The 27,371-nt window shown below is 40.0% G+C and overlaps 1 protein-coding gene across 1 annotated transcript; it reads left to right on the forward strand.

Moving 5' to 3' along the window:
* Positions 1-2,301: 2,301 nt before the first annotated feature.
* On the forward strand, positions 2,302-27,371 carry racgap1 (Rac GTPase activating protein 1). The gene is made up of 17 exons (XM_034173453.1): positions 2,302-2,419; positions 2,670-2,763; positions 2,847-3,049; positions 8,252-8,394; positions 9,831-9,900; positions 10,022-10,075; positions 10,182-10,259; positions 16,626-16,743; positions 17,961-18,100; positions 18,341-18,505; positions 18,602-18,697; positions 20,672-20,870; positions 21,088-21,193; positions 26,131-26,263; positions 26,730-26,856; positions 26,938-27,037; positions 27,153-27,371. The coding sequence occupies exons 2-17, from the start codon at positions 2,679-2,681 to the stop codon at positions 27,220-27,222; spliced, it is 1,887 nt and encodes a 628-aa protein (XP_034029344.1). The 5' UTR covers positions 2,302-2,419; positions 2,670-2,678; the 3' UTR covers positions 27,223-27,371.

A 27,371-nucleotide genomic window follows, 5' to 3' on the forward strand; every position in this document is an offset into this window, starting at 1 on the left:
TGACTATGGTTGCTGGTGTCGCTAACTTCACATTTCTCAAAACAGAGTCGCCAATAACCAGAGTTTGATCCTCGGCGAGTGTGTCGCCGAGTGGGGAAAAACGGTTAGAGATGTGAACGGGTTGGCGGTGTACACGGGGCTTCTGTTTAGGGCTACGCTTCCTCCTCACAGTCACCCAGTCAGCCTGCTTTCCCGACTGCCCGGGATCTGCCAGGGGGGAACTAGCGGCGGCTAAGCTACCTTGGTCCGCACCGACTACAGGGGCCTGGCTAGCTGTAGAATTTTCCACGGTGCGGAGCCGAGTCTCCAATTCGCCCAGCCTGGCCTCCAAAGCTACGAATAAGCTGCACTTATTACAAGTACCGTTACTGCTAAAGGAGGCCGAGGAATAACTAAACATTTCACACCCAGAGCAGAAAAGTACGGGAGAGACAGGAGAAGCCGCCATGCTAAATCGGCTAAGAGCTAGTAGCTACGCAACCTAGCGGATTCCTAAAAACACACAAAGTGAATAATGTGTAAATAATTTAAAGGTGATTCAGCAGAAGGAGTGCCCCAATCAAGGCACCAAACAGGCCATGAAGCAGCACAGGCAATGCTCGACAACGGTGCTAAAATAAAATAAAAATCAACTAAACACGCTGTGGAGCAGCACAGATAACGCATGACAACAGTGCTAAAAGAGAAAAAAATAAAAATAAAAATAAATAAATAAATAAATAAAAACGAAAGCGTTAGCAAGCTAGTTAGCTTGCCAACGCTGATGAAAGTTAACTGATAAAAGTGCTCCGTCGCGATGTTTTGACCGTTAGAGGTCTTCCTTAGGCGTTGGAGCACAGTAAAAAAGTAAAAAAAAAAAAAAAAAAAGTAAAAAGGTAAAAAAGTAAAAAAGTCTTGAAAAAGACTGTTAATTCAAGTCCAAAGCAGCAGGTAGCAGACTCTGTGTAAACAGTCCCAACAGAGAGCCAAAATTCTGATGCCAACACGTAAACCAACACGTATCTGAACACGTATCAACTTCCTCTGATTAATTCAATCACATCTTGATTGTTTCATTTCCAGCACAGTCTCACGTTGTTGTTTTTTTTTGTTTGTTGGTTTTTTGTTTTGTTTTTTGTGCTCCCGTGATGAAATGAGTCAAATTTTTGTGACGGAGAAATTTTTTTTAACTCACTATTCCTAACCCTAACCCTACCGCCGACCCTAACCTTAACCATAACCTAATCTTACTCCTTCCCCCGACCCTAACCATAACCCCCCCACCCCCACCGTTTTACTTTTATTTCTTGCAGCCATCATGGAATGAATGAGAATGAATTTGTGCTGCTGTGATCAAAATGAGGCGCTTTTCATCACAATATGACGAACCAATAGATTAATGTATATTTTGTGCTGCTGAATCACGACTTGCCGTGAGACCAGGTTGTTCATTTCACCTCCAGTTCGATAGGTGTCTTCGTCTACCCAACCCAGACCCATCAAACAAATTTCAAATTAGTTCTTCAGTTGTTGTTGTCCATTCGGCCGCTCGCGTTTTTGTTCAGGGTCACCACAGCGGATACAGCCAGATCCGCATTGGTATTTGGCACAAGTTTTACGCCAGATGCCCTTTCTGACGCAACTCCAGTGTTACTTCTGAGATCTGACAGGATCAGACTGACACAGAGCAGATCAGCTGCAAAACAAGCTGTTTTTAATATGAATTGTATTATTTTAGGTGTTATTTTTCAGACATTTAATTTATTGTAACACATCATATTGTAAATAGGTTTTTTTTTAGGTTTTCTTGTGTCTAATTCACATTGTTTAACGCAATGTGAGTAAAGTAGACTGCTATACTCATTATACAGGTTGGAAGTTGCGAACGCTTACATATTTTATTTTGAAAGTTATAGACGGATGTCCAACTTGTTTATTTTCTCTGCGAATGTATATCTGGTATTTTCAACTTGTACTTCACATAGTTACATGTTTTTGGATATGCAAAACAAGGAGATTATAGCTATTAACAGCACAACTTCTTTTTTTGTTTCTCAGCGTTTGTGGGCAACGCGTATAAGTCTTGTTTTGAAAGCAGTTCTCTTCTTTTGTGTGTGTGTGTGTGTGTGTGTGTGTGTGTGTGTGTGTGTGTGTGTGTGTGTGTGTGTGTGTGTGTGTGTGTGTGTGTGTGTGTGTGTGTGTGGTAGGAGGGAGGTGGGGGAGGAGTTGGTTTGTCTGTCGTCAGTTATCACGTGACGTGACACTCTTTGTTCATTGGCCTTGGTCGAAATTTGAAATGTTATACGCTCGAAGCAGCGGTACGCGGAATGGCTGTGGATGACAGCTTATGATGCAGACAAACGAATAACAGACCAGTAGCTACGAAACAAAAGTATCACATTATTACATAATACTGGTGTAGTTTGTTCTCTACTGCAGGGTAAGTCTCTACAACTAACAGGGAAAAATTATGTTAGCCGCTAACGTCGCTACCTACCCTCGTTCTAACGTGTCTTTGAGCTACTAACGTAGCTAGCTGTGTTTGGTTTGAGTTGCAGATAGGAAAAATAATATTGTTAATCAAATGTTTTGAGAGTTACTTAATATGTTTAGATGTATGTGTAAAACAGCGAAGACAAAAAAATACTTTACATTGAAAAGTAAACCTTTTTGTTCTGTATATTTTCAAGCGGGTCACCATGGAAACACCTATTCTGAACCTCCACAGTTTATATGACAAATTTATGTCACAAATTGGGTTTCTCAATGACAACGTTGAGCCCAGTGAGTATTTTATGTTTAATTGGATTTGCTTCTAACGTTGACTTCTCCAGATGTCGTCACATTATGTTCATCCTTTCATCCAGAGTTTATTCAGGTGGTTCAAAATTTTGAGGCCTGTCGTTGTAAATGGCTCCTGGCAGAACAGGATCTGAGATCGTCCAAAGAGTTGGTTACCAAACTAGAGACTGAGAGGGGTGCTTTGGAGGTCAAACTCAAACATGCTAGAAATCAAGTTGATGTGGAGATCCGCCGCAGACAAAAGGCTGAAGCTGACCGTGAGAAATTGGTACGTTGACACAAATGGATTCACAGATTGTTTTTGTTGTTAGTCTTGATTTATTTTTGACCCAATTTGTTCATTATAACTAATTTGTGTGTGTGTGTGTGTGTATGTGTGTGTTTAAACTGTCCAGAAATTGTAATGAAAGTTATGTGTTCCAAAATTGTCATTCTTTTTTTTTTTTTAAGTGTAAGTGTAAAAAAGTGTACCCCAACAACTTGAAAAGGCCACATGGGCCCGCAATTTATCTGGGTGTGGGGGGATGCAAGGCTACTTCTCTGAGGGAGGAATAAGCGAAGTGCGCATCGCATCTGCGCATGCGTGGGTCAAACGGGGGCAAAAATCCCAGCTACCATACTCACACTGCTCCCATTGAATTTCGTATACAGTAGCATTAGCGGACTGTAAAAGTTAAAGCTTTTACAGGGATTGTTTCAAAGGCTTTAAGCCTTAAGCGACACATAAAATAATGACAGGGGCACATTGTGCTGTTTTGAAATGCTCGAACAGAATTTATAGGCTTGAAAGTTGGCTGAAAACGCACGATTGCAAAGCTCCGCCGAGTCCACCCAAAGACAAAGAAGAAGAAATGTGGTCATAAACCTCCGTTCATTCTACACAATTTCCCCACAGAAAAGAAAGTTCCAGATGGACGTAAAAGACGGACTAAAATTGTAAGTTTCTTGCATACATTTATTTTGTCAATATCCTGAAACCGTGCCACCGTTTTCGTGCATCGGTGTATGACTGTAATGTCGCGCCATGAATGATGTGGCGTGTAATATTGTAAAATTGACATGTTCTATAAACAAACTGCATGCATGCACATATTGTATGTCTGTCAATTTATCAAAACAAACGTGACACCAAAGAGGTTATATGTGAGACTCACCGTCATTGTCGTCATTATGAAGCCGACGGAGTCGCGATTTCTCATCCCTGCTTAGCAAATATTCTGCAGTATCCACTGTTTCAGTCTCTGGACTTCATCTAACCATCCATCAGTTGCCTTCAAGGGGTCAGAAATTTGTTTTTCTCCAACTATCAACAAGCATGGGTCATTTTTGACAGCAGCGCGCTCTTCCTCCTTTGTCGGCACTAACGGTACTTTATGTACAGATGCAGCACACGCAAGCACAGCCAGCTCTTCTTTCCATTTCTGTCCACTGCCGTACGTAGTCCTGGTTGTAACAGGCAATCCGCGGAGCTTACAAAAACGCTTTAAATCGTCAACTTTCCAGCGGTTGAAATGATCCAAATCACAGCACTCTTCGCTGCTTTCCGCCGGCATAGCTTGGTTGGTAGCTGAAAACTTTAGCCTGCCCATAATGCACCGCACGGCCTGAGATGTGCACTTCGCTTATAAACCAGCTGTCTGCCTGTGTGGTTGCCATCCAGGAAAAAAAGGCAGCTCTGTAGTATGTTGGATGTTGTGACACATGGCACCAACACATGGTCCCTGACCTGTTTTGTTTGATTTAGTACAAAATGTCCACCTGTATCCCCCCATCAACAGTTATGTCCTTTTTTTCTGAAATACCAAAATGTCACATGAAAATTCAGTAAGGTATATCTTCTATTATACATTCCAGTTCTAAGGTTGAACTCTACTAGTGTATATCTAAAAAAAAAAAAAAAAGAGTAGAGCCACTTAGGTGCCTGGTCTTGAGAACCAGGGATGGTAGGTTGAAAAGCTTTTTTATCCCATGGGAGCTCTCCCTACCCACCTAAGCGGCTCAAGGATATGGACATCATGTATATAAGTGATATTTACACAATCAGGGTAGTAAACAGCATATACAAGAAATATAGTTACTACATAATACAACCCCTGGCAAAAATTATGGAATCACCGGCCTCGGAGGATGTTCATTCTGTTGTTTAATTTTGTAGAAAAAAAGCAGATCACAGACATGACACAAAACTAAAGTCATTTCAAATGGCAACTTTTTGGCTTTAAGAAACACTATAAGAAATCAAGAAAAAAAGATTGTGGCAGTCAGTAACGGTTACTTTTTTAGACCAAGCAGAGGAAAAAAATATGGACTCACTCAATTCTGAGGAATAAATTATGGAATCACCCTGTAAATTTCCATCCCCAAAACTAACACCTGCATCAAATCACATCTGCTCGTTGACATTAACCCTATGTCATGAAATTGACCCTATGTGTCTTTTTGCAAGGAATGTTTTCACAGTTTTTGCTCTATGGTAAGATGCATTATCTTCTTGAAAAATGATTTCATCATCCTTAAACATCAGAAAAGTGTCCAAAATATCAACGTAAACTTGTGCATTTATTGATGATGTAATGACAGCCATCTCCCCAGTGCCTTTACATGACATGCAGCCCCATATCATCAATGACTGTGGAAATTTACATGTTGTCTTCAGGCAGTCATCTTTATAAATCTCATTGGAACGGCACCAAACAAAAGTTCCAGCATCATCACCTTGCCCAATGCAGATTCGAGATTCATCACTGAATATGACTTTCATCCAGTCATCCACAGTCCACGATTGCTTTTCTTTAGCCCATTGTAACCTTGTTTTTTTCTGTTTAGGTGTTAATGATGGGTTTCGTTTAGCTTTTCTGTATGTAAATCCCACTTCCTTTAGGCGGTTTCTTACAGTTCGGTCACAGACGTTGACTCCAGTTTCCTCCCATTTGTTCCTCATTTGTTTTGTTGTGCATTTTTGATTTTTGAGACATATTGCTTTAAGTTTTCTGTCTTGACGCTTTGATGTCTTCCTTGGTCTACCAGTATGTTTGCCTTTAACAACCTTCCCATGTTGTTTGTATTTGGTCCAGAGTTTAGACACAGCTGACTGTGAACAACCAACATCTTTTGCAACATTGCGTGATGATTTACCCTCTTTTAAGAGTTTGATAATCCTCTCCTTTGTTTCAACTGACATCTCTCATGTTGGAGCCATGATTCATGTCAGTCCACTTGGTGCAACAGCTCTCCAAGGTGTGATCAGTCCTTTTTAGATGCAGACTAACAAGCAGATGTGATTTGATGCAGGTGTTAGTTTTGGGGATGAAAATTTACAGGGTGATTCCATAATTTATTCCTCAGAATTGAGTGAGTCCATATTTTTTTCCTCTACTTGGTCTAAAAAAGTAACCGTTACTGACTGCCACAATCTTTTTTCTTGATTTCTTATAGTGTTTCTTAAAGCCAGAAAGTTGCCATTTGAAATGACTTTAGTTTTGTGTCATGTCTGTGATCTGCTTTTTTTCTACAAAATTAAACAACTGAATGAACATCCTCCAAGGCCGTTGATTCCATAATTTTTGCCAGGGGTTGTATTATAGGAGTTAGCTTCTAAAACCTAAATATTCATACAGAAGAAGATTGTAGTATATGTTTACCTAATATGTAGACTTGTTGTAAAACTAAATTATAGCTAGTAGGCTAAGCTATAAATATGGTTATTTTATTATAGAAACAGAAGCTATGATGTAATATGTTTTAGGTATCTGTCTAAAGTTCACCCTGCTAGCTTACTGTAAGAAGACAAAATCCATACTCTACATACTATCTAATGGAAACCCCAAACTTATATATTATCTATTGATATCTATTAAAGAACCCATAAACTGAAGAACCATTAAAAATCTACACCATGTAAAATAAATGTGTAAATCACAAAAGTAAGCTAACTATAGCTAGATGAGCTACCATTAATTTAGCTGTTAATTAGCCAACCGTACCTTGCTAGCCAACAAGGTAAAACAAAGCCGGTAACTAGCATATATAGTACAATATGCCCTTTATATGTAGTTTTACAAGAAGACACAAGAACAGAATCAGCAGCAAGAAAATGACACGTCTAAGCAAAAAAAAAAACATATTTGACCACTGAAGGTTCACAAGGCTCCTGCAGGCATTAGATCTTATTTCAGAGTTATCATTGTTGCATATAAAATTTTCTTTGTAACCTATTGCCAAGTCCCTATGCTTAGCATCTGTGTGTTCAGTCAATCAATGTCCTTTATTTCACCAGGTAAAACTGATTGAGATTCAAACCTCTTTTTCAAGCGTGACCTGGCCAAGAGGGCAGCACAAAACATATTACAGAAACACACAAAACACAAATAAAGTACAGTCTCGGCTTCATCCATTGCAGAAAAAAAGAGTGGGATTTTGCATTGCAATCACAAGATCCAGTTACTAGTTAGATCCAGTAAATATTTTCTGACTTGCAATTAAAAACATGATTTATTTTTAAAAAAGAAGGCAAGTTTCAGCTTAGAAACAAGTTTGTCTATGTGCAATTTGAAGGACAGGTTCTCATCAGGCAGAATGCTTAAGTATTTATAAGATGTCACCATTTCAGTTTCAACCCCATGAGAAGTTGACAACCTCGGAAGGTGAAATGGAAGCTGCTTGCCATTTAAAAATAGCATGGTCTTTGATTTGTCTGCTTTCAGCACTAACTTAAGATGTGTCAAACGGGACTGAACAGTATCAAAGGCTGCCTGCAAGAACTCAAGGGATTTTAAAACTGAAGCAGACAAACAATAAATTAACTGTATCATTAGCATAAAAATGGGACACCGCATTAGGCAAATTATCACAAAGATTATTCACATAAATTATGAACAACAGAGGCCCTAATACAGAGCCTTGAGGCACGCCCTTTGGAACATGGAGGAAAGAGGAAGAAGACCCGGTGGCCTGGACACACTGTGTTCTATCTGATAAATAATTAGAGAACCAGCTAGCAGCCTGGTTAGATAAGCCAACCATGTGGAGTCTGTCTACCAGGATGACATGGTCGACTGTGTCAAATGTCTTTGACAAGTCGATAAAAGAGCTGCACAATATTTTTGGCCGTCCAGTGCCTCTATGATGTCCTTTACCACTTTACTAGCAGCAGTTATTGTACTGTGCTGTTTCCGAAAACCTGACTGATATTGTGAGAGAAGCCATAGAAGTTTATAGGAGTTTTATTATTTATGCAGACTTTAAAACAATCAAAAAGCCAACATTTATTTTGTTTGCGCTGATTTAAAATGAGAAATTTAATCATTACATTAACAGGTTAGAAAGTCAAAGGTCTTTTTTTTTTTTCTTTTTTTTTTTTGCCTCAATATGTTAAATTTCACCATTACTCGCGCAGACCTTGTTTGCAAACATTTCTGAATACAGTCTTTGCTATTGCATGAAAGATCTTAATTTTATTTCTGTAATACAGGACCGTCAGATGCAGTTGATACGTGACCTGTTGACCAGTGAAGGATCCAACAACAGCATCCAGCTCAGTGCAGAGCAGCGATCAGCTCTGGCATTTCTGAACACCAACAGTCAGCCAGCAGCCAACTTGAATACTAGCCGCAGGTCAGAAGCTGGCGCAGATAGTAATATTATGGATAGTTTGTTGTTTCTGAGTGTAGTTTTTATCTTTGTAACCATGTAAGTGTGACATCCACCTGTTACAGGCATGTGGTACAATATTATGAATATTTGTTGTTTCAGCATGTACATCAGTTGTCAACAAACATGTTCCTGAAGAGCACCGGTCTACTGAAGTCACACATCTGTCTACTCAAGTCACACCTGATTTTTTTTTTTTTTTTTTGGTGTTTTCTAGCTCTTGATTGGCTGAGAACACCTGATAGAGTTAATTTCCTCGGAGTGGAACAGGGGGTTAGAAAACGTGCAGGGCAGGTGTTTTCCAGGAACGGGGTTGGTGACCCCTGATGTCCATCTTTTTTTCTTTCCAAAATATGTTTATTGCCTTTTTCATTTTATACACAGTCATACAAAGAGACAATAAACAGAAATAATAGAATAAGTAAAGTGATAAACAAACAAACCAACCAACAAAGAAACAGTGGCCTGTACAGATGAAATTTGTAGTCCCATGTATGTTATGAAAAGTTCCAGAGTCTTATGGAAGACATCATCCTTGTGGTGTAGTCGGCGAGATAGTCCAGGGAAACATAACTGAAAACAGTTTTATGCCATTGTGTCCTATTAGGAATTTGGTCTGAAATCCAATTATAAGCAAACACTTTCTGGCACAAAAAGTGAGCATTCGGTATAGTTTCTTATGAAATTTGTCAGTAACAGTAGCATCAGTTAACCCAAGCAACAGAAACAAAGGGTTGCAGTTCAGATTGGTTGAGAATATTTTGTTCAGTTCCTGTCCGATCATCTGCCAGAAATGTTGTACTTTTGAGCACGGACCAAAAACAATGTCTGAGGGTACCAGTCTCAACTTGACACTTTCAGCATAATGGGGAAGAATCAGGCTTAAATTTGTGGCGAAGATATGGAGAGATGGGGGCTTTGTGGAGAATCATGAGTTCAGTCGCTCTAACTCTGTTATGATGTACATCTTTGATAGTTGACGACTTGATGTTGTTTTTCATTTCATTTACATAGACCACAATCCAAAACTGTCCACATTTTCTTCCAAGCAGTTCTAGACTTTTGAATTAATTTCTCGCGTTTGAATGAATACATCATTTTGTCTTTCACACATGGTTTTTACAATCAGATTTGTGAATGAGGAAATTATCAAATAAAAAAGTCACAGTTATTTAGAAAGGTTAAAACTTGTTACTGAAGAATAGGTGATCGCAGTTTATTGTAAAACATATAACGCATCCATCTCAGTTCCATCATTAGGATTTGGCATCGCTGATGTTTGGCACCTCTGCGCCCACTAATTTCAGATCAGCCAGCACATCACTGATGCGCACACATTTTTTTTTCATGAGGGATTTTCAGGTTTGTTCTTACAAATGAATATATGGTGCTCCTTTTAGACTGGCGACTATCGACGAATCTGGCTCCATCTTGTCTGATATCAGTTATGATAAAACAGATGATTCTTTTGTAAGTATTTCTCTTTTCGGCATCAGCTAGTGCTGTGACATTCATCTATGTAGTTCACAAATGTGTTTGTCATATCATTTAAAAAATTTTTTTTATCTGATTCTGGTCTGACTCGTGATAGGGTTGGGACTCCTCAACTGTAAGGACGGTGAGACTCAAAAAGCGAGAAAAAAGGGTATATTTGACACTTGTGCATTTGTTTATTTTTCAACTCAAGCATTTGTTTCTGCAAGATTGCCTTCACTGCAGTATAGCTGTCATGGGTGTTGTTTTGATTTCAGCGCTCATCTAGAAATCATGTTGATGGCCCCCCAGGTACCTCTAAAAGGTCTCGATCAACAGGCCTGACTTCAGAGCGGGTAAGATCTGTTTTTGTTTTACTGACGTCAGTCGTTATTGTTTTAAGTCCCACAAAGACAAAAATATGTTGATGTAATGTTGCTAATGCAGAGATATTTAATCCTAAAATGAAAGAACTGAAGCAGTATTTGGTGCCACCATTCTCCACTATTTCGGTACAAGTCGAAAGGGAGGCTTGTTCTTCTTAGAACTGGAATGAGCTCATGGGCAGCATGGTGACTTGGTGGTTAGCACATGGGTTAAAGTTCTCCGTCACCATGATGGATTTCTGTCATTTGGAAAATTTAACCACACATATGCGCGCACACGTGGTGTCATGCGTGTTTTGGGGCCAAAATATGATACTCTCACAGCAACATCCCATTCTGCGCTAATCAAAGTAGCAGCAATGTCAGCGTGGATGGCGCCGCACCACGGAGGAAGGGACTGTGTGAATTTTCATTCCTCTCCGCTCTGTTTACTGCTTGCCATGAGCCACGGTCCTTCTCCTCCCTGTCCTTCCCCAAGTAGAGCAGGGTGTGGCTTTGCTTTGAACCGATGAAGCAGTGCTTCGATCTCCTGCTTCATTGGTTTTTTGTTTTATTTCGCTTTATCTTCTTTTTACCCCGCTAAAACCTTAAAGAGCATGTCTGTGAGTAATATTTACCTTTTTTTTATGTTAAACCAACTTATGGTCTTCTGAAACAGTTGATAGATATTTTATAACCTAAAAACCGATGCTAACGCATTAGCATGTCTATGGCATTTTCAGTGTTAAAGTTAGCATTAAACTGTTCGCATCTCAGCACGTTTGTGTGCATTTGTTTTCTGTATAATAGTTAATGGCTCAGCATTATTTGTTGTAAAAGAGTCAAATGTATTACAAATTGTAATTTTTTTATTTATTTTTATTTATATATTAATAATAGTAATAGTAACAACAACAGTAATAGTAATTACGCAGTTGATATTTTGTCGGATACGGCAAACACACACCTAGCGATATTTGACCGGATCTCCTCACTGATTGGCTAGTTCAAATGACATCATCGTAGAGTTTATTTCAACTTGGCGGTGCCCTCGGCAAAGTTGAACCGGATGATATTTCGTTATACGTGGCATTGCAAAATGGTGGGTTGCGCTGTTTTGCCAGCCATCTAAATTTATTCACGACGGACGGAACGGAACGGCTGCGGTCCGGTGGGAACTTAAAGGCGATCGGAGTTTAAGATCTCCTTATTTCACATTCATGATAGTAGCTCGATATTGGTGATTTTCGTTATTGAAAATTGGCATATTTTACCATTCACTATTTTCAGGGGTGGACTGATCGAAGGTTTTGGAGACATGACATTGACAGAGGAAAAAAACGGATAAACACACGTGCTAACATGGACTTCTGTATTTTCGTTTTTATTCTGTCTTGAATTTGCAGGTTTTGGAAATCACAAATCTAAGAGATTATTTCTGTTTCCAAGGCATTTTGAATGTTTTATCATGTTAGCTACACAAAATGAGGCCACTTAAGGCCAAAAAAAAAAGAAAAAAAAGTTGTTTATCTTCCCCACCCTACACAGAAAATGACAAAGACTGCAAAAATTATTTACACCGTGCCCGAACTTATTTCCACCGCGTGGCGAAAAGTGCCGGTGGAAATAATTTTCGCCACATGATGGAAATAATTTTGGGCATGGCTATGCCACATTTTTGAGCTGCTTTTAGCGTCCGAGAATCCCTCCGGCAGTAGGTGATTTTCTGTTCTAATTCAAATGACTTCATGGCATTTAAAGATGAAAAATTAGCAACAACACTTAATGCTGAGGGCGCCACTGCCATGTTGAAATACCCTCTATGATGACATCATTTGAACTAGCCAATCAGTGAGGAGATCCGGTCAAATATCGCGAGGTGTGCGTTTGCCGTATCCGGCAAAATATACACTATGTAGTAATAATAACTAATGATGCTACAATACAGTTTTAGAAAAACAGACAAAAAGAAACTGATAAAACAAAACAGAAAAGATTAAACCAACTAACAATGAAGATAAATAAATAAATAAATATAGAAATAAATAACTGTTTCCTGTGAACACCTAGTGACTCTTACACCTCCATTTCATCCCTTTTTTTTTATTTAAGTTTAATGACAATTTGTTTTGGTCAAACCACACCTAAAAGCTGTGTTTTTACACAAGAAAAAAGTAAAATGCAGTAAACTGCACATTTGTGTCCTTTTTCATGAAAATATCTTATTAAATATAACATATTACACTTTAGTCAGGCCTTTAAAATACTTTAGTGGACTTTTGCTGTAATATGTTGTCAGTGGTTGAGATAGTTGTAGGCATCTAAAAATGCTCATAATCGGGTGAAACCTGATGTAAATCTCTTTGTGGTGTGTCGGTGATGTATGTATATAGCGGCAAATCACAACAAATAGTTGCCCCAAGGCACTTTATATTGTAAGGCAAAAGCCATAGCCATGCAGTTGCTGAATTCCTCAACACTGACACACCTGCATGATCCAACATGCAGAATCATACACAGAGGAACACATGGCCAAAATGTAGCTTGTCATCCCTCACAATGCAAATGATACGCCTCATCGTAGTCTTCCTAAATAAGTGTTTGACACAAACTCATTTCAGAAGTACCCAAGTATCCTCCAAAGTGACCTATACCAAAGACATCGAATCATTACCATAGGTCACCCAGACTCACAACCACACAGTAAGACCATAGGCTGTAAAGATTCACTCACTCAGTCGCCTTCTCATTTCATGTATTCTATGAAGCTGTTTTTGAAATGTTCCCACAGTGCTGTGCCCAACATTTATCTTTACAAAAACGAGTCACATTCTTCTTAGTCTATTTACTCTTCCACATTAAGTCAAAAGAGTAAACAAAAATGGTGTTTCTTAATGTTGCGTTTACACATCAAATCAATTTTATTTATATAGCGCCAAATCACAACAAACAGTTGCCCCAAGGCGCTTTATATTGTAAGGCAAAAGCCATACAATAATTACAGAAAAACCCCAACGGTCAAACGACCCCCTGTAAGCAAGCACATGGCGACAGTGGGAAGGAAAAACTCCCTTTTAACAGGAAGAAACCTCCAGCAGAACCAGGCTCAGGGAGGGCAGTCTTCTGCTGGGACTGGTTGGGGCTGAGGGAGAGAACCAGGAAAAAGACATGCTGTGGAGGGGAGCAGAGATCAATCACTAATGATTAAATGCAGAGTGGCGCATACAGAGCAAAAAGAGAAAGAAACACTCAGTGCATCATGGGAACCCCCCCGGCAGTCTAAGTCTATAGCAGGATAACTAAGGGATGGTTCAGGGTCACCTGATCCAGCCCTAACTATAAGCTTTAGCAAAAAGGAAAGTTTTAAGCCTAATCTTAAAAGTAGAGAGGGTGTCTGTCTCCCTGATCTGAATTGGGAGCTGGTTCCACAGGAGAGGAGCCTGAAAGCTGAAGGCTCTGCCTCCCACTCTTACAAACCCTAGGAACTACAAGTAAGCCTGCAGTCTGAGAGCGAAGCGCTCTATTGGGGTGATATGGTACTATGAGGTCCCTAAGATAAGAAGGGACCTGATTATTCAAAACCTTATAAGTAAGAAGAAGAATTTTGAATTCTATTCTAGAATTAACAGGAAGCCAATGAAGAGAGGCCAATATGGGTGAGATATGCTCTCTCCTTCTAGTCCCTGTCAGTACTCTAGCTGCAGCATTTTGAATTAACTGAAGGCTTTTCAGGGAACTTTTAGGACAACCTGATAATAATGAATTACAATAGTCCAGCCTAGAGGAAATAAATGCATGAATTAGTTTTTCAGCATCACTCTGAGACAGATGAAAATATCGACCGATTCATCAATTACTAAAATAATCGTTAGTTGCAGCCCTAGTTTGTTTTACGAGTGATAACATTTTACTGATTAAATGCAAATAAGCCAGTTTTGAGTTTCTCAGTGTGCATGCGTTTTCAAAACGGGTGACAGTGTGACTTTGTGCACAGCAGAACAACATTGTCGATTGCTTTAGGCCCTAATTTTGTATTTTATTGACTATACATCCAGCGACACAGCACCCTTTTGGCGCATTTACCGGATTAGAACAGATCAAAATACTAGAGAAGATAAAGAATTTTACTTGACAGTTTGAAGTGAGTTTTCTTTGTTTCAGAGGGCTTCATACCCATTAAAATTCACTAGAATATACAAAATTTTACTTGCTCTTTTAAAAGAATTCTGTGGGAGCACCCCCAGACTCCCCATAATCAATACTGTGTTTTTACTTCACAGTTTGAAGTGAGTTTTATTTGTTTCAGAAGGCTTCATACCTATTAAAATTCACCAGAATACACAAAATTTGACTTGCTGTTTTAAAAATGTTCTGGGTGAGATCCCCCAGACCCCCCAGAATCAAGACTACGCCCTGCCCCCACTGATTAACATCCCTTTGAACAGGTGGGATGAGTTCATTAGTGAAATCACCTGCTGAAGTCAGTGGCTGCAAAGAAAACCTGCACCCTCTCGGCCCTTTCTGGAATAGTTTGGAGACCACTGCTTTAAACCATGGGTTAGCACTATTGCCTCACAGCAAGAAGGTCATGGGGTCGATTCCCAACTGTGGTCTTTCTGTGTGCAGTTTGCATGTTCTCCCCATGTTTTCGTGGGTTCCATCCGGGTGCTCCTGCTTCCCCCCAGATCCAAAGACATGCAAGTTTGGTGAACTGGAAACTTTATAATTGTCCAGGTCTCCAATGTAAAAGCGATCTTGATCTCAGTGGGACGAATATGGTTAAATAAAGGTTAAATTAAATAGTGGTGCAGCTTAGCTAAAGTTTCCATAACAATTGTTCATTTTGTGACAAAAGCACCAAATTTGGCATACATATTCTAAAATAACTGTTTATTTTCAGATATGGAGGCATCCTGGAGCTGACCTCTAATGACCTACAGGGGTCAATCAAGAATTACAGTTGGTCAAAATTTTAAAATGTTCCACTTAGATTGAAAGGTATGCCATATTATTTGTCTATCATAAATATTACAAAAAGGTATAGTTTGGACTAGCTATGACTGATTGTTATGGATTTATGGTGTTAATATCAGTTTGTACAAGGGTCAGAAGAGAAAGTTGGTCCAATTTTGGTTTAAAAAAAAAAAAAAAGTGATGAAAATTTATTGGTTGAGTTAATGGGATTTAAACAAGGAATAATTTGCACCATCAGTCATGCTTCGTTGTATTACAGGGTGCTAACATGTCATAGAATTCAATGGACGTCAACCTTGTTTAACCTTTACTTTCAGACCAAGCATTCACCACAGACAGAACAATTAATTTATTAGTCCTATTACCTCAACCAATAATTTGCATCACTTTATTACCAAAATTGGCACAACTTTAACTCTTGACCCCTGTACAAACTGAAATTGACCTTTGTCAAATTTTTTTTTTGCTGGTTTTAACAACATAGCATTGTCATAACATTGTTATAGACAGTCCAAAATATACCTTTTTTGGATTGTTATGATCAGACAGATAATATGGTATGTCTTTCAATATCAATAGAAAACTTTTCAATTTTGACCCTGTGTAATTCTTCATTGACCCATGTAGGTCATTAGAGGTCAACTCCAGGATGCCTCCACATCTGAAAATAAGCATTAGTTAATTTAGAATGTGTGCCAAATTTCATGCTTTAGTCACAAAAATGCACAATCATTTTTGCCTATCTGCTGCATTGTCATCATCAACAATCAGCTTGCATGTACTTAGTGGAGAGTGGCATCCCCAAACAGAAAGAAGGCTAAGGTAAGTAGTTGTGTACACATTTATCTCTGTGGGGATTGTCTCCATGTTACCAGACAATTCTAATAGCATTTTTTCTTTCTATTCAGTGGTGATGAAACACTTTACTGTCAGGATTTTACGTTGACTCATATGATTACATTGTACAACTGTTTAGCCCTTCATATTGTTTGCATTCTAATTTAGGATGCACAATATTGGATTTTTGCCATTATTTGATATGCAGATATTTTCAGACTCATTTTGGACAATATATAATCCAGGTGGGGTTGTTTCTCTTTCTCTCTCTCTCTGTCTGGGTTCTGTAGGGAGCATTAACAATAACTGACAACTGGAAATTGCTACTGCCTTTGTGTGTGTTGAAGGCATAATAGCCTGTGAATTTCCTCTGAAGCTGCTGGGGTTGTTATGTTCTTTCAGGTGTTTGCAATTGATTTTATTGTGATATGTTGATCCTCAATTTTATTATGAGCCGCAGAACCTGCAAAGCTTAATTTTGGAACCTCACAAAGCTTTAAAAACAAACAATTAAAAGTTTATCTTGACTGTCATGTTTTGTAATAGGCAAATGAGACTCTTGTGACTACGACGACAGTTACAGTCCCTGCAGGTGGAGGAGCTGTTGAAGCAGTTTCAACTATTGAGACTGTTCCGTATTGGACTCGCAGCAGGTCCAAGAGTGGTAAGATTTCCTCCTCGGATGCAGTATGCATGCACTCTTACATTGCCCTGCTAAAAAGGTAAATGGCTAATTAATGCACCAAGTTCCCATGTGCATGAAAAGTGCTGACTAATTGATCCGAGTTTATTTAAAGAGCTGAAAGTTGCCAAATGTGAGAACATTTCCATTTATCTGACTACAGTCTGTGAGATGCATGTAAAAGCTACAAAAGAAGCTTGTAAGTAGACAGTAGTTTGTTTCTCACAACTCAGAGGTTTTTGGATCTGTTGGTCAATAAAATTCTTACACTTTGATCTTGGTGTTTCTTGGTCCTTGTTTGTAGTTGCTCGTGCTGTATTCATTTTGATGCATCCCTATTTCATTTCCTGTTTTAAGTTATTTATTTTTCATTTATTTATTGTGACAATGAAAGTGTTTAATATTCAACTGCAAGAGCTATTTCCTTAAAGCTTCAATTAAAGCAGTTTGGTGATGGTAACCTACATTTTCCTTGATTTCTTTATTTTTTATTATATGTGTTATCAGGTCATCCTTAGAAAGGAATTATTTGTAGAAACAAATTACATCATTGACAGCGTTGACCTTAAAGCTTTGAGCAACAGTCTTTAAATGCATCTCCATGTTTACAGGTTTGAGATGAAGGGATCATTGCCCTCTGAAAGCAGCTCCAAAATCATTCCAAGTAGTGCAGCAGACAACAGAATATTTACAGAAGAATCCTTCAAATGGTGACGCAAACACCAAATTTAACACAAATACTCCTTAGACAGTACTCCTTTGAACAAACTGACTGGCCACATCACTCTAACATTCAGTCATAGTCATAGATAGTGCACACTATACCTTTTTAGAATCTTTGTGATCAGAAAAATGTTGTAGTATAGTTTTCAATATGATTGGAGCGTTTTAAAATTTTGGCCCGTGTAATTCTTCAATTGATCCCTACCTGGCTGCCTATTGAAAATTCAAGTGGCCAGTTGTTTTTCAAAAGAGTAATATCTGCTGCACTAAAGGTCTCTTGGTTTGAAATAACTGAGAAATGTGCATTCACGGAGTAGTCAACAATGAAATCGAGCACAGTTTTATTGTGAGATAGTTGTCTTGAGTGTAATTTGTCATAGGTGACCAGCGGTGGTAATTTAAGCATTTTTTCTTCAACAGTGAACTGATTGTGGTCTGTAATGCACAGGTTTGTATTTTCTATCTCTTCTCTTCAGCTGTAAACTGGGACTCTGAATCTGTCAAGTCTGAAGATGTCTTCAAGCAGCCTGGCAACTCCGAGGAAGAGATAAGAGCCCGGCCCAGCACACCACAGAACAGCGGCGGTGTGCGATTTCATGAGTTTGTCTCCAAAACTGTAAGAATGCCACTTGTATGATTATGCAATAAAATAATTGATTAGAAAAGCATTTTTACAGATGAAGTGGCAGCTGAGTTATTTTTCCCATCATTTCCCAAATATGCCAGTTTAAAAAAGTGTTCTTCTATTCAGCCAGTTATCTTGTCGGCGGTGTCCATATTCTCATGCTGCTGCTGGTTCTGTGTACAGGCCTAAAGTATGACATTGTCACTCACATGCCTGTAAATGCTTCTGTAGGTCATTAAGCCTGAATCCTGCGTGCCCTGTGGAAAGAGGATCAAGTTTGGGAAGATTTCCCTAAAATGCCGCGACTGTAAAGTCGTCTCGCACCCAGAATGTCGTGATCGCTGCCCTTTGCCGTGTATCCCCAACTTTGGTGGCACACCGGTCAGAATTGGGGAGGTGGGTAACGTCGCATTTGCTGGTTGTTGTCTTGCTTGAGATTTAGGTTTTGGGATGGACTTAATTTGTTTTTACTCCATCCTTGCTCTATCTCAGGGTGTGCTTGCAGACTATGTGCCAGATGTGTCACCCATGATTCCTCCACTTGTGGTCCACTGTATCAGTGAGATTGAACAAAGGGGGCTGTTTGAGGTGAGTGTTGCTTATTTCTTCTAATATTATGCAGAAACATGTAGAACAGTGCAGTCTGATGTACAATGAGGTGCCTTTGATGTCTTCCCCTTGAGCTCAGACAGCAGTTGCTGAAAATTTCACAAAGTATTTTTTGAAAGAATAATTTTGTGTTTGGAGCTTTTAAATTGTTTTAGATCAGCATGTATGACTGGTGTTTGTTTTTTCTGGATCCTGTTTGGATTTAGAATTTTGCTTCTCTGTGGTTTCATCTGAAGTGGGCACTGCTCTGTTCCATTCCGTCTGACTTCTCAAGCTGTGCAGCTAAATGCTTTAGTAAAGTGGGTAGTTAGTAGAACTATAATGGAATATTTTTGTAATCAGTGTGTATCATTTTGTTTGTATTTTGCTAAATTCTTTTTCTTTCTTTTACCACTTCCATGTGACACAAAAACAGAACATAAAATCCCAGAGTATTTCTTAGGGCTCCGACTAACAGTTATTATTATACTACGTAACACAATGTTTGTTCCATGTTTCAACTGCTTATGTCTAAAGTCTATGGAAAAATGACTACATTCAGCACAAACTTTGATTTTATTTTTTTTTTTAACGTTCTAGAAAGTTCTAAAAGTTTCTTGAAAGTTTTAGATAATTCTGGAAACTTCTAGAAAATTCTGGACAGTTCTAGCAGTTAAAGAATATTCTAGAAGACTACTCAGTAGTAGTGAAGGCGAATCGAGAATAGAAGCAAAGTTTCTGTGGAATAACAGCTATTTTCTATTTATTTAAGGCATAACAGGTTAGGAAAACACACTATGTACCTAGGAACAAAACAACAATAAAAATTTGTTACATAGTGTTATCATTAGTAAATTTGTTGACTATTTTCTGGATGTATCCATTACTTTATTTGGTCAGTCAAAAATTCAGAAAATGGTGACAAATGTTGATCAGTGTCTCCTGTCCTGTGCACCGGCAAAATTTCCTGTATATTCCTTTTGTAAATTGTTTTGTCAATTGTGTCTGTAGCATGCCCCAAGCAGATGGTCTCCCCTTTGAGTCTGGTCTGCTGGAGGTTTCTTCCTCAAATCATCAGAGGGAGTTTTTCCTTACCACTGTTGCCTGTGTTCTTGCTCTGGGGGTTGGTTAGGTTAGACCTCACTTGTGTGAAGCGCCTTGAGGCAACTTTATGATTTGGCGCTATATAAATGAGAATCAACTGAACTAGTAATTCTTTTGGCCAACTTCCACAAGATGTGGGGAAAGATTTCTCTTTGTGCGAGGACGATCCCATTATATTTTGGTGATAATACGTGGATCATATGTGGCGACTCGAGGCTGGACAGGGCTCAAATGAAAGGTCGGTCATGGCTCACTAGAGGCTGATACGTGGCACGTGAGTTACAGAGAGGATACGTGATAGATTAAAACGTGGATCATTCTTTGAATAATTGCTGACACACCCATGTTTGGCTGATTATTTATGGCTTATTCTGCGGGACAGGCTTAAGTCTGATCTGCGTCTCTAGCTATTTCAGTTCACAGATTAAAGAGCTGCACTGAGCGACTATGCAAAATCTATTTCAGTTTCATTTCTCTTCTAGCATATCATTGACGTACTTACACTGCATTTTAATTTTAAATTTAGTCCCCTTTTCCACTGAAAATACAGAATTTTAAAGGCCACATTAAATTGGCTGTGGAGACAGTGTGTCTGATGGAGGAAGATCTCACTGAGCAGAGCAGGTTGATATCAGCAGAGTAAAATTACACTCCTGCAATAGTTTCCAGTGGAAAAAAGTTCAGCTTGCCTTTGAGTTGCTCACTAAATGAAATAGCAGGCAGACTGTTGGGCCTTGGTATGCTTTAATGAGTGCCCTCTAGTTGTGGTGTTTTTGTTTTTCCCCTCATCATTGTGAGCACAGCCCGATCTAAACTTGTTGAAGAGAATCTTTCAAAAAAAAAAATGTTTGCATTCTGTTTTCCTCTCAGGCTGGACTGTACCGTCTGTCCGGTGCTGATCGCACAGTGAAGGAACTGAAGGAGAAGTTTCTCCGTAGCAAAACCGTTCCCGTGCTCAGCAAGGTGGATGACATCCACGCCATCACTGGTCTCCTCAAGGACTTCTTAAGGAACCTTAAGGAGCCCCTTCTTACATTCCGCCTTAACCGTGCCTTTATGGATGCAGCAGGTATGAGTATGATGATATAGTAAATGTTAAAAAAAAGATGTTCATACTTCAAATAAGTGCAATTCAGTGTAACGTTTTAATGCACAGTGGGAATTTCCTACAGTTTATTTATTTTGAGTGGGACACATTTTAAGCAACATATTGACAAATCATTTATAGTTTTTGTCCTTTACTGTCACAATGTTTAATTTTCTTTTTAAAACTTTCTGTCTCTCAGAGATTTCAGATGATGACAACAGCATAGCGCTGATGTACCAAACCATCAGTGACCTGCCGCAGCCCAACAGAGAGACGCTGGCTTTCTTAGTCCTTCATCTTCAGAGGTTGGTTGCTTGTCTTTTCCCAATTTGAAAATAAAAATACAATGCATCTGGAAAGTATTCACAACGCTTCAGTTTTCAGCATTTTTTATGTTGTAGCCTTATTGCAAAATGGATGAAATTCATCCCCCCCCCCCCTCAAAATTCTATGCACATTACCCCATAATGACTATATGAAAAAAGTTTTTTGAGATCCTGTTTCCACTGATCATCCTTGAGATGTTTCTACAGCTTAATTAGAATCCACCTGGTGTAAATTCACTTGGTTGGACATGATTTGTGAAGACACACTTGTCTACATATAAGGTCCCACAGTTGACAGTCAGAGCACAAACCAAGTATGAAGTCAAAGGAATTGTCTGTAGACCTCAGAGACAGGATTGTCGAGAGGCACAAATCTGGGGAAGGGCACAGAAACATTTCTGCTGCTTTAAAGGTCCCATTGAGCACAGTGGCCTTATCATCTGGAAATGAAAGAAGTTCAGATCCACCAGGACTCATCCTAGAGCTGGCTGCCCGTCGAAACTCAGCAATAGGGCGAGAAGGACCTTAGTCAGGGAGGTGACCAAGAACCTAATGGTCACTCTGTCAGAGCTCCAGCATTCCTCTGTGGAGTGAGAAAAACCTTCAAGAAGGACAACCATTTCTGCAGCAATCCACCAATTAGGCCTGTATGGTAGAGTGGCCAGACAGAAGCCACTCTTTAGTAAAAGGCACATAGTAGTCCATCTGGAGTTTGTCACCTGACCACCTGAAGGACTCTCAGACCAGGAGAAACAAAATTCTCTTGTCTGAGACAAAGATTGAACTCTTTTTCATAAATGCCAGGCATTATGTTTGGAGGAAACCAGGCACCATCCCTACAGTGAACCATGGTGGTGGCAGCATCATGCTGTGGGGATGTTTCACAGCGGCAGAAACTGGGAGACTAGTCAGGATTGAGGGAAAGATGAATGCAGCAATGTACAGACACAACTGGGGTGAAGGTTCCTCTTTCAGCAGGACAATGACTCTGCACACACAGCCAAGATATCAAAGGAGTGGCTTCAGGACAGCTCTGTGAATGTCCTTGAGTGGCCCAGCCAGAGCCCAGACCTGAATCCGATTGAACAACTCTGGAGAGATCTGAAAATGTCTGTGCACAGACGCTTCCCATCCAACCTGATGGAGCTTGAGAGGTGCTGCAAAGAGGAATGGACCAAACTGCCCAAAGATAGGTGCACCAAGTGTGTGGCATCATATTCAAGAAGACTTGAGGCTGGAATTGCTGCCAAAGGTGCATCAACAAAGTATTGAACAATGGTTGTGAATACTTATGTACACATGATTTCTTAGTGGGGTACCCCCTCAATAAATTTGCCAAAACAAAAAAAATTTCATGTTGTCATTATGGGGTGTTGTGAGTAGAATTTTGAGGGGAAAATTGAATTTATTCCATTTTGGAATAAGGCTGTAACATAAAATGTGGAAAATATGAAGTGCTGTGAATACTTTCTAGATGCACTGCATCTCAATTTGGCTCTTGTGAGGTCCCAATTTCTTTAATGAAGTTGGACCATGACAAATATACCTGCCGCCCTCGAACCTGGGGCAGTCGTGCTGGTTTTCCTCACCACATGTGGGAAAGGAATGTCAGTACCAGTAAATACATATGTACGTGTATATATGCCCTGTTCTCCCATGCAGCTCAAATTCGATTTGTTCTTCCAATTTATGTGATTCCTATGGCATTCGTGCTCTAGTGTGATGGACCCTTAGTTACAATCATACAGCTGAGGTGATGACATTTTTGCCTATATATATATATCCATCCCGTTTGCCAGTCAGAGGGCCCGTGGCCAAGCATCAGTCCACCTCCTTTTTTGAAGAAAGTCTAAAATTAAATTACATCACATGGAATAGATTTAATGAATGAGAAAAGGACAACAAAATGGACACAATCAGGTGAGTTATTTGGTGAAGAAATTAGACATTTTACTAAAACTGGCATTCCAATGTACGATATTGGCTATGCTCCTGCATCGGCCCACCCTCTCTTCAGGCAGAAATTTTGCATGGAGAGTCTTGGGCACGGGACACACATTGGTACAACCATGTACTAATGCCGTACGAATACCCAGAATGTGGTACAAAGCTGGCATGAATAATTCACGCAATTCGGAGTGCAGCAGCTCCCGAATCCAGGTAGACTACCCAGAGTGCAGGTTGAATGCGGACATAAATCTTCCCTCACGAAATAAAAACAGAATAAAATTTAAAAAAAGACAAAGAATTAAAATGACACAGCATGAAACCCCACAATGGCAGCAGAATGCAGCAGAAATATGCAGAATGCTCCTCCAGTGCCATACATGCCACCCAAGGTCTGGATGGAAAGCAAGGGCGGGGTGGGGGTGGGTGGGGCTGACAGGCGTTCTGAGCCGCTGTTTTGAATACTTACCGTGTCACACTGCTGGGTGTCGCGCTCGCATTATGTTAAAGGCAACAGTCTGGCATGAAGCAGAGACGCTCGACAAGGGGCGCTGATCATTATCAGCTTCAGGGCGCAGGCAGGATTACTTTGTCCAACACCTTTCAGTTGAGCTGCAATCATGAAACCAGGCAGATGTGCCGACATGTTCCGCGCTGCAGAGGGTTTTCCAAGAAGCGGTTAACCCTCTGGGGTCCAAGGGCATTTTTTGGACAGTTCACTCGCCTGGCATAAATGTTTTATTATTGCTGTTAACAGCTCTCCCTGCATCCCACAATCAAGTTTTATGTCTCTTTTTCAGGACAAACTGTGCTTTCAAAATATATATGCTTTTGTTGTGTTTTGTAAGTGTAATAAAGGTTTACAATCAAAAATAAGAAAGAAAAAAGTAAAGCGGAAAATAATTTTCCACACACATTTATTCAAAACACACAGCAATTATAATAAACAACTGTTTTGACACTTTATAAAGGTAGTTTGAGGTCTTGTGTGAAAGTCTGTACAACAAAAAGGTTCAAACAATAAACACAAATGCACATTTTGAACAATATATACAAAATGGTCTGTGCGGTTTTTTTTGTTTGTTTTTTTTGTCTTCATCTCAAAGCAATTTCTGTCTGCTATTACACAAAGGTTACATCACAAACTTCTACTTCTATTGTGTTTTGGAGTGTTCTTTGCTGCTCCTAAAGCAGCTTTCATTCACACTTTGGCTCCTTACAGTCTGAGGAGCAGCCCTCCCCCTCGCTCCATTGATATGGTAAACAGTAAAGCAACAGAGTTATCCAGTAACATTCACATGCAAACTAGTGGAGCAATCCTGATAGTTACACACTCTTTGTTTGAACACGTGAGATTGTCATCAGAGGCTCTCCGTCTCCTCCTGCTTTCACTGATCGCTGTGCGTAATGGCGCAGGGTGCACTGAGTATGTACTAATAGTATGTACTCATTGGAGCACCCAGGGGGCTATTCAAACGGGCCAACTAGTAACACATCGCTCCTGAAAATGATCTTTGGCTTTTCACGTGAGGTAAATCTGCCCTACGATTGGATTTTGGAAAACCATGTGACGGACACTCACATTGCGCACGTCATCACAGCTTCTATGAGGAATACAAAGATGGCTGATGGCTGGCTTGAAGGTCCACAGAGTTAACTTTTCAGCAAAAAAAAAGTAAGTTTCTATCTCATATTATTAAAAAGTTATTTATAATTTAGTAAAGCTTGGCCTTAGCCGTCGTATATGATGGCGTCGGCCCCAGAGGGTTAAGAAAGACAATGCCAAGGGAGTGTTGCTGCAGAACATGGCAAAGTGCGAATTCAACGTCAACTCCTTCGGTCCAGAAGGACAGATGGCACTCCACCAGTCCGTCATTGATGGGAACTTGGAGCTGGTAAAACTGCTGATGAAATTTGGCGCAGATATCAGACTGGCCAGCAGGGAAGGGTGGAGAACAGTCATTTATAGCTACACAGTTGTGGCAGATTTAAGGGAAAAAAAAAACAAAACAACTTTGCAAATATCACCAACCACTGCAAAGCAACCAAACACGCCGCTCTTTACGCTCTTGAATCCAAAACATGGTGCTGCTTTTACACAGTGCTTCTCCGCGAAAATTTCAAATAAAATAAATAAAATGAAACGGCCATGGAGACATGCTGATGTTCAGTGCCTGTGATCACAATGTAATGTCCAGAATGTGCATGATATCACGCATCTATTGTCAGTCCACCTCATGTGTCAGAGCATTTGTCTGTGTTATCATGGCTGTTCGACCCTGTCCAGACAGCCGCGCTGCGCGTCAGCGTGTCACAGATTGCTCCAGGTTGCCATTTCTTATGCCAGTTTGAATGTCCATTTGCTCTAGTGTGACGGTGGAGGACGGCCGAGACATTCGTCCAGGATTCGACCTGCTGCAATGATTCATACAGCCCCTTGAACGCAGTTTGAATGGTTCAGATTGCATACGAATTGCCATACGAATGTATTGCATTTGCATGGCAGTAAGAATGCGGTATGACTACAACTCGACCACTGTTCAAATGTTTTCCAGCACGAGCGAAACACAGATGTAGAGTGCATGTGCTCTGGCTGCACGAATGCGTCGACTGCTGTAGGAGGAGTACGAATGTCAGTTCGAATGACCATTCGCGCTCTAGTGTGATGGTGTTTAAAGACTGGCTGAGATTCCAAATGGTCAGTTTGCAGAAACAAGTGTGGCATAATTGCCAAATGTAACATGCACTCACCGGCCACTTTATTAGGCACACCTGTTCCGTACCCTGTCAGCGTACAGTAGTAACTGGCTAATTCCAGGTTGGTCCACCCTTACCAAAAAGTAGTATGTGTAAGTATGTTTCAAGTATACTTCCAGTTTACTTGTTATATTCTTATCAGTACTATTTTTTGGTAAGGGCAGTACCTAAATTTAATGCTGCCTTCACAAATTAAGTGTAACATCTTTCAGGGTTGCTGGCAATGTGGAAACAAAGATGGACATCAGTAACTTGGCTCGAGTTTTTGGCCCAACAATTGTGGGTCATTCAGTCCCCAACCCTGAACCCATGACAATCCTACAGGACACCAAACGACAACCTAAGGTAGGGACGGATGGTTCTGCAGGTATAGTTGTCTGTAATGCTGATACAACAGAATCTGTCTTTTGTGGTTTTTTGTTGTTCTTGTTTTTAATTGTTGATCAGGAAAAAAAAAAAAAGAACTTGTCTGTGGCTTGAGAAGATTACCGTAATCAACTTCAATCTGTATATGTATCAAGCTATTCCTTTCATTATAACAACAGCTAACATAAAGAAAACAAAGGATGATTGTGTAAAATCTTCCAGATTACAGTATCCAGCAATAAGCAGTGTTTAAGATATTTCAGCCTGTGTAACCTGTGTGTGTGAGAGAGAGAGAGATGTTGCACATCAGATTCCCTACACTGTCACACACTGTGTTTTCACCCAGTGAATCTTCCTAACGGGTGTGATGCTGTTGAAAGAGGATGAGGCAACATGCTGAAATGTGGTGGATTGTGTGCGTTCTGACTGATTCCCCTGTGCTCAGGTTGTGGAGCGTCTGCTGGCTCTGCCGGCAGATTACTGGAGTCGGTTTGTTGTGGCCCAAAACAAGCAGCCAAACCTGAGTCACTTGATCATCGAGAACGCAAACTGCTATGCCACTCCTGAGAGAGGTTAGATCCTTCTGTCGCCTTTGTGTTGTACAAACCTGTGCATTGATAGTTTGTCATGTTGGCTGTTCTGCGCTGTTGCAGTCAGCATGCTGGGACCGCTGACCACGCCGGAGCACCAGTTCAGCAAAACGCCGTCCTCCAGCTCCCTGTCTCAGCGAATGAAGTCGACTCTGACACCCAAGTAAACGCACACTTTACTGACTTGTAGATGTTACCCAACATTAACATTTTGGATTACACTTCTGATTCTTATTACGAAGCCAATTAAATATCTCTGTGTGCAAACTGTTTTGCAGATTTGGGAGCAGGAGCAAAGCGACCGTCGGCTTTGATGGAAAATTCTTTGCATCGCCTCACCTCAAGTGATCCACAGGTGCCACATTGAAGTCTGTTTCTTTTTCAGCTACATGACTAGTCTTCCACCTTGTGTATATTTAAATATTATTACAGTGAGAAGAGTAGCATAATGTACTGTACATGTAATTTTCTTCTTTTCCCTCAAATGGTAAGGTTTT

Source organism: Thalassophryne amazonica, chromosome 6 (assembly GCF_902500255.1).
Source record: "Thalassophryne amazonica chromosome 6, fThaAma1.1, whole genome shotgun sequence".
Taxonomy (NCBI): domain Eukaryota; kingdom Metazoa; phylum Chordata; class Actinopteri; order Batrachoidiformes; family Batrachoididae; genus Thalassophryne; species Thalassophryne amazonica.

Excerpts from the sequence above, each read along its gene's own strand:
- racgap1 (XM_034173453.1), top strand. The coding sequence starts at position 2,679 with ATGGAAACACCTATTCTGAACCTCCACAGTTTATATGACAAATTTATG. Across the intron at positions 2,764-2,846 it reads CAATGACAACGTTGAGCCCA|AGTTTATTCAGGTGGTTCAA; the intron begins GTGAGTATTTTA and ends CCTTTCATCCAG. Across the intron at positions 26,264-26,729 it reads ACACCAAACGACAACCTAAG|GTTGTGGAGCGTCTGCTGGC; the intron begins GTAGGGACGGAT and ends CCCTGTGCTCAG.